Genomic DNA, 8,004 nt, shown 5'->3' with positions numbered 1-8,004 from the left:
TTAGTTATTTCAACTTTTTCCTTTTAAGTGTTTATACTTAAAATAAATTCCAATAACCCACAGTTATTCGATTCACTTTGTCTTGTTTTAAGATATTATTGGAGATGACAAAACTATTGAAATAAAATATTTACAAAATATAACATAATTTTAAATTCTAGATGTTATTTTTGTATTTTAAAATATTTTTGTTCCATTCTAAAAGAGAAGAGAGGATGTATTTGTTATTTGTTTGATTTTAGATATTTTTTTCATGAAAAAAATGAAAAACCAGAACTGCAGTGGGTCATTGAGAAAGCCATATTTTAATTATATTAATTACAAGATAATTAACAATAACAAAACCATTACCTTAATTATAACATACACCCACATGATATAATATAGTCTAAAGCTGCCATGTGAGTTAGTGTTGTATTTGTATTAATTAACTTCTTATATTATATATATTAAAGTATAGTAGTAGGTTTAGCTTAGATTAAATTATATATTATCTAAATATTAATTATATGCATGAATGTGGTCAATTAATTAACTCTACGGCAGTTGCGACGAACTTGGCCTCTATAACCTTCCTTCACATCAAGTAACCCCATTTTTATGATGGCTTGTTGAAAGTCCAAGAAGAACAGGGCTTGGTTCATGGCATAGGCTGTGACAATGCCTCTCGTACGAGGGCTAGCGAACAATGTCTGGTCCGAAAACAAAACTCCAGCGCCTCTCGACACCGCATTGTAATAGACGTTGTCGAAGCTGTCAGGTGTGGCATCAAATGTTTGTAGCGCATTGTCTCCATTGCTGCATGTTCTTGACAATGCTCTTCCAAAGTTTGGACTTAGAAGAGGGTCGTTGCCGTCAAGTCTCCCTTTGAATGATATGCATCTTGCCACTCCCAATGTATGTGCTCCTATATAAAAAGCACAATATGGATTGTCCTTGTAAGTGTTTAGATGCTAATTAAACTTTCAATTTAGAACTAAATTGTTTCGTATATTTAATCTACTTACCGGAAAGTGCAACCATTTGTTGAGGAGTAAAGCCACGTTGAGCAAAAGTATTAATTAGCTGAGAAGCATTTAAGAAAGGAGAAGGTAAGTTAACAGTGTCTTCGATTCTCGATCTGCTTCCGTCCTTCCTTCCTTTCGGTATCTCGTAAAATGGACCCCCTGCCTGTTATGTGTTCACATCATTATTTTTTTTAATTATAATTATTTTCAAAAAAACAATAATAATCCATAAATGAAGATTATATAAATTATCACATATACATATATATGTACGCATGTATGTCTTATATAAAATCCGCAAGATTGAGTTAGAAAATGTTAAGAAAAATACCCAAAAGACTGCATCTCTGGCTGCCATAGCGATAACGTCGGCACAAGAAACAACACCAGGACATTCGCGTTCAAGTTGCTCTTTAATCTCATCAATAACCTCATAGCCTCGTAAGCTAAGGTTAGCAGGAGAGTCCTTTTCTGCTGTGTTGTCTCTTGTTGAATCAATCAATATTGACCCATCGCATCCCTACACATGCATATATATATATATCTCAATATATCTCATTTCTCCATATCAACTAACATCTATTATTATTGTAGGGTTAATTGGATGAGTAGGACACACTTTTGAAAAATACTTTGAAAAAAAGTTCCTTTGAGAACACTTAGATAGAAATAGTGGTTTTTGTTTTGTTTGGAATGGGTCTCTTTAAACAACACATTCATGTTAATTAAAATGAATGCGTAAAAATATATCCACTCACAACTAAAAGCTTAGTATAATTAAAATATCTAAATGGTGATTCGTTTATGATAATTTAATAATTTTATTGAAAAAATTAATTTATCTCGTAAAACATATTCTTCAAACAAAATGATTTGGATGGTACATAGTAAATTGATATACACTTAAGAAGGTTTAAGATTTTAATTCATACATTATACAAAATGCAAAATAATAAATTGATATTTTTTATTAAAAAATCACTCTAAAGACAATTTTATAAATAGCAAAATAAATTAAAATATATATATTCTATCAGTGATAATTTTTATCACTATAGTATATCTATAACTATCAGTGATAGAATTTGCTATAGGATATAAATATATTGTCAAATTTGTTATTTTTGAAAATTTGATAGAATTTTGCTATATATATATATATCTTATTCTTTGATATATAGTTGTAAACTTAATACTCAATAACGATATTAACATCAATATTTTAAGCATGGATCATAAAGAGAAAAAAGAGAAAGAAAAAGTAAACGTATATTTAAATTAAAGTTTGACTACCTCAACGAAACAATCGTGAAAATGCATTCGGATAAGAGAAGCAGCTAGAGTGGGATCATTTTGAAGAGCTCGGTTGACTGTGTTCTTGACAATAGGATCAACAAACGGACAACTCATCAAGTAATATCCCATATTCAACCCATTTACACTTCTAAACCTTAAACTCACTCCCACCAACAACATGATGCTTACTAAACTCATCCATTTTGACATTGTTGGTATCATATTGAAAGATATATATGAAATAGAAAGGTGGCTAAATTAAAGAAGAGTTGTGTTGGAGTTTGTGTATTTATAGATGGCAATATGTATATATATAATATATATATGTGTGTGTGGGAGAGAGAGTAGTGTATAGATTCATGAGTAGTGGCTTTATCACATTGTCCACTCAAAACAAAAGCCATGATAATAAAAATAATGATAATTTATACAACTTGTTTGACATGTGTGTTCATTGCATGTTGGCTTCTCAAACCTAACACCAACATAAATTATTCAATCAAACCTGGATTCCAATTCACATAATTAATAATTGAAATCTCACCATCCCAATCTTTATAATTATTTATTTATTTATTTTATTCAAATGTTATATATTCTTAAACTTGAGTTAATTTAATTTGTAGCTCTCAACGCCCTAAATAAACCTATCGCTTTATTCGTATATATTGTTGAAAAAGAAAACAAAAAAGAAAAAAATATTTGAAAAGCTTATAAAAGAAAATGACAAAATTAGAGGATACAAAAGTTGAAGTAGGAAAGTTGTGAGTATTGAGTTTAAAAGTATGGATGTGGAAAGCTGGAAGAACAAATTGAAATAAAAATTTCAAACATCAAAAGTAAAGTTTATAAAATTTTAAAATTTAAAGACTAAACTAAATTAAATTTAATGAGTATTAAGAAGGTAACATATTAAAACCTAGTTATAACTAAACTAAACAAATTGGAGAAATACCAAAAGCTAAACCTATTAAAGTCAAAAGAACAAGCTAGAAACTAAATCTAAAACTTAAAATCGTTAATAAAAGTTAATTAGTTTTTCACTATAATTGATCTAATTTTATCTTACAATTTTATCTCATTTCCCTGACAAATTTCTTTGAAACCTCAAACCATATTGCTTTTACTTGTTTGTTTACAAATTTTTTGTTTTACTTTTTAAATTTAGACCTAGAGTTGTGTATGTTTAACATTAATATCATTTATAAAATTAAACGAGCATTTCAAGAAACAAAGTTCATCAATAAAATATAAACAAAAACGTAAAATTAAAGTACTACACAAACAAATTTTAGTTGTTGCGAACAAAATCTCATTTTCTAGTGGAGGGGTGATGGTAAATAAGTGAAGACAATTAACCCTTTATTAGTATGCATGCGTTCTTCGTTTTTAGATGGTTGCAAAAGTGTAAACTTGTCGTAAGACATAAAAGTTATAACGTTGTTGTGAAGACTAGTGACCTTTATAGGATAAAAACATGAGTTTGATTGAATGACAATGAATTAAATAGGTATCTTTTTGAAATTAAACATGAGTTTAATTCTCAAAATCAAATCTCTTTCATTTTAAAATGTGAGATCCTCAAAAGTTTTGGGTGGAGAGAGAAATGTAAAAGGAAGCTAAATTGAGATGGGGAAGGTGTGGCAAAAGTGGACTGTATATTTGAAATGAAGCAAGGCCATTAAGGAAAAAGAAAAAGAAGGGTGAGTATGTATGCATGTAATGGTTGGAGAAAAAGCTGTGTCGCATTTAGAAAAAGAAAAGAAAATGATGGTTTTAAGTCAAAATGGGTTAGAAATTAAAGTGTCTTATCCTCCTCAGCTGGCTTCCATATTCCCTTCTAACTATTATATACATATATAAAAGTTTTGTGTTGCTCATTTTTCAACGTCTAAGTGCTTTTCACACGTTTTTTCCTCTTCGAGCTTTCTTAGTGGCGTGGCAGTTGAGTTGTTCTTTTTCTTTTTAGGTTTTCTAATCAAAACCAAACGCAGTTGAAGGCCCTATCCCTATGATATGTTCTACGTTCGTCTTCCTTTTTCACTCCTATCTCTCCAGCATCATTATTAACGAAGGTTTCATTTAAAGTAGCAATTTGGAGCAGGAATACAAGCAACTGCAAGTGAGATAACGATGGAGGAGCTTCTGTTATTTTAAACACAAGGCGACATCTCAAAACAACTATAGTTTGAGATCATACCACATAATGTTTATATTCTTTAGCTTGGAGTCATCTCATCACAACTTTGATTCGAGATTATTGACATAATTGCTTCCGTTTTTCAGCTCGGTGCATTTTAGAGCCATGATGACTTGAGAATTTTAAATTTTTAATAAAAAAACACATTATCTCGATAACGCACTCGGTCGAGAGACCAAGAAATTTCCTTCAAAGAGTTTTTAACATTTAGAAAAAATCTCGAGGTCGATCTTAACAGAGATTAACCACAAGAAAAACAAAATTATGAGTGAGGCTAAATGTATTTGGGATTATATATATATTATAAATAACGGGGTCGGGTTTGGTTGAAACCCGACCCCTTAATTGCCCAACCCAGTGATCCAACTCAATTTTTTTTTTCAATTTTTTAACCCAACTCAACCCGTACGGTTTGAGTTGGATAATCCAAGTTGGTTCAGGTTACCGGTTTTTTGAACACCCTATTTGTGGGAGATGACAATACAAACAAAAAATAAGCTTATTCATGAACCAACATATTATTCTTTTAAAAAAACGTGTAGATTTATAGTTTTAATTATCCGGTAATGATCTTTACACTACAAGAATTTTAGTCTCTCCTGATGCCAAAGACTCCATCGGCAGAAAGTAGCTTTCCTAATGCTAAATTTAAAAAATGTGGTGGTGACGCTTTTCCTCTCAATGATAATTTAAACTATCATTGGTATTAAACAACAATATTGTTTGTCTCGAGAAGAACTCCCAACATTGTTAGTATTAGCGTCGAGAAAGTTTGGATCTTCCCACACACCATTAAGTTGCATCAGCAGATCTCTTTTTAAAATCTCAAGTGACTCTATCTCCATTCCTCAACTTTTCATACTCCTAATTAACCTAGCTTCTTCGTGTATATCGTATTCTATCACTAAGTTCACCACCCACTTTTGATGTCGTCTACTGCCTATAGTCTCCCCTTTTTCACACATTCTGGACTTTTCCTAACGAAATTGTTCGTCGAAAAAATCAAAATATTTTATTATTTGAATTTTATTTTTAAAAGTATGATCCATTCTCAGTTACATTTGTTAATCATCATCAACTCTAAATTGCAATCATTGTTGTGTCGTGATAAATCCACTACCTTGAAAACAAAATTTGACACAACCTTGATGCTAAATCGCCATTATCAGTTGCTTTCCAAGGTTTACACAACCTCTAATCTCAAACATGCACTCGCTGGCAAAGGAAATTGAATCAATTAAATATTATAAATCCTAAACTTATTCTTCTTTTAGAATCTCTAAGTTATAAAGAAAGCTAAAGATTAGAGTTGTTGTTTTGTAGCTTAGGTGGCTTTGAAGGAAGTTTTACCTAAGAGTTAGGACTTAGGATTGGCAGCCAAGAGAAGGAAAGAGAGGAAGTTAAGTGAAATTTTGGCTAAGTGTTGGTGAGCTAGGCGTTGACATAGTGCTAGCACCCAAGGATGCTTTGTGAACTGCTTGTAAATTTCTTTGCATGCTAATTGTTATTGCTTTATTACGCTATGAAAAATTCATTCGTAAATATATCATGTTGAGTTCTAATTTTTCGACTAATACAGGCGTCTAGGCTAGGATTATGCGATAAAAGATGTATATCCTACCTATATGTTGTTTCATACATGATTAACATTTAGTACAAGTTTTTCTAACGCTTGTCCAAGTGTAAGCGAAATGAGAGGTTTCTTGGGTAAGCCAGGATCACACATAGGGGAATTTCTATCAAAACTTAGTTATAATGCTTACTTCTCAACTAGGCGATATAAATTCTATAATGTATGCATATAAAACTATATTAATCTACTTATTTACACTGAGGATTTTGTAGAGGGGAATGAAGATGGAATGTGAACTAAATTGCATTAAGAGGGATGAAAGAAAGTCTTTGTATTCTAGGTGATCTAAGCTACACAACATGCCCTTGATGCGATATACATCACTTGACCATCTTATATTTAAACTAAGCAACCTCTCGACACCTAAACACAACATTTGTTCTTCTTTCAGGACACAAATGGTAAAGATATATAAGCCAAGAGATATATACACTACAACAAAAATGGTCTACAACGACACTTACTTTCTGTCACGCATAAAATCTGTGACAATTATTTACGGTCATAGTATCTGGAGTCATGGAAAGTCCTTCCATGACAGTTTTCGAAAATTGTCGCAATAAGTTTTTTCATGACAGAAAATAAATGTCGTTAATTACTATTTTATGACAACAAATAACTGTCATATTTTATATTATGACAACAAATAACTATCATCATTTGCGTATCAACAACAGTTTAAAAATGTTGCAAATTCATTTATTATGACATTTTTTAAATGTCAAGAATATATCAATCGTGACAGTTTTTTTAGAAAATTAAATGTCATTGTTTTGCTATTGACGACATTTTTTTCTATCAAATATAGGGCAATCGTGACAGTTTGTTTTTTTTTTTTTTTGTAACAAAAATGTCATTGTTTTAATATTGACGACAATTATGAAGTGTAACAATTTTATATATTATAACAGTTATTTTTTATTGCAAATTTCTCAACTACTACCGTTTTTTCCTGTTCTCCTTGTAGCTCTGTCATTACACGAACCATTTGAATGACAATAATGTTATAATACATAACACCCATATAGAAACAAATGGTCGACAATAATGTTATAATACATAACACCATATAGAAACAATGACATTTCCAATCAAGTGGTTAACTCAGTCAGAAAGTCTTCATTCCCCTATCATTCAAACTACATAAACTTGAAAAAGGTACATTAAAATGAATAAGTCTCAATTTAATGTGAAGGTTTAAATTAACCAACATGCATGGCCTATGTTAGGGGTAGATAACTTCAAATGTTTACATGTCTAAACTAGGCAGCATAGCATTTACAAGAAACCAAATCTAAAATTTCAATTATAAGATATGTACACAAAAACATTATTTCAAGTACCTAACGACCAACTGTTTGCATAACAACATTTCATTCTCAGGTTTCTTGGGATATTATTCTCATGTTGAAATAAGAGATTATCTTAAAAAGAAAGATCAAAACACTCGAATTACACGTTCGAAGTATTTTATAATTCCATAGCAACCAAAATCAAGAACTAACTCAATTTCTTGTTTGAACAGATAACTTATGCTTGTGTCAAAAGATTGAATCCGGAGTAAGGTATTAGTATAAGTTTGACTTGTTCTTTTTCTTTTTTGTTTTTCTTTGACGAAAGCAACAACTTTCATTGAAAAAGAAAATGAAAGAATACACGGACATATAAAAAAATCCAGTTAGCTACCAAAATGGAAAGAAATTTCTTAAGAAAATATTTTAGAAAACGTGAGAGAGAAAAATAATCATTGAAATTAGAGTTACAATATACATTGAAGACTGTCGGTTGTAAGGAAAAATGTTTGCTTGCAAAGAGTGCGACAATACTTGGACAGGGATTCAAATAGTATATCTCCTCTATAGTACATT

At 30.6% G+C, this 8,004-nt stretch overlaps 1 protein-coding gene across 1 annotated transcript; it reads right to left on the bottom strand.

The window, feature by feature from the left end:
- Window positions 1-277: 277 nt before the first annotated feature.
- LOC101202852 (peroxidase 47) lies at window positions 278-2,588 on the bottom strand. Its single transcript, XM_004144300.3, has 4 exons — window positions 2,301-2,588; window positions 1,339-1,527; window positions 1,008-1,170; window positions 278-907 (listed from the first exon to the last, which is right to left on the bottom strand). Exons 1-4 carry the CDS (start codon window positions 2,523-2,525, stop codon window positions 528-530), a joined length of 957 nt encoding a protein of 318 aa, XP_004144348.1. The 5' UTR covers window positions 2,526-2,588; the 3' UTR covers window positions 278-527.
- Window positions 2,589-8,004: the final 5,416 nt, after the last annotated feature.

Source organism: Cucumis sativus, chromosome 4 (genome assembly GCF_000004075.3).
Source record: "Cucumis sativus cultivar 9930 chromosome 4, Cucumber_9930_V3, whole genome shotgun sequence".
Taxonomy (NCBI): Eukaryota; Viridiplantae; Streptophyta; class Magnoliopsida; order Cucurbitales; family Cucurbitaceae; genus Cucumis; species Cucumis sativus.
This window is presented reverse-complemented; position numbering and strand designations above follow the sequence as displayed.

Bases quoted from the DNA above. Each gene is read 5' to 3' on its own strand.
- LOC101202852 (XM_004144300.3), bottom strand. From the start codon at position 2,525: ATGATACCAACAATGTCAAAATGGATGAGTTTAGTAAGCATCATGTTG. The intron at 1,528-2,300 runs GTAGTCAAACTT...ATGCATGTGTAG, and splicing joins TTCACGATTGTTTCGTTGAG to GGATGCGATGGGTCAATATT. The intron at 908-1,007 runs GTAAGTAGATTA...CTTTTTATATAG, and splicing joins ACAAATGGTTGCACTTTCCG to GAGCACATACATTGGGAGTG.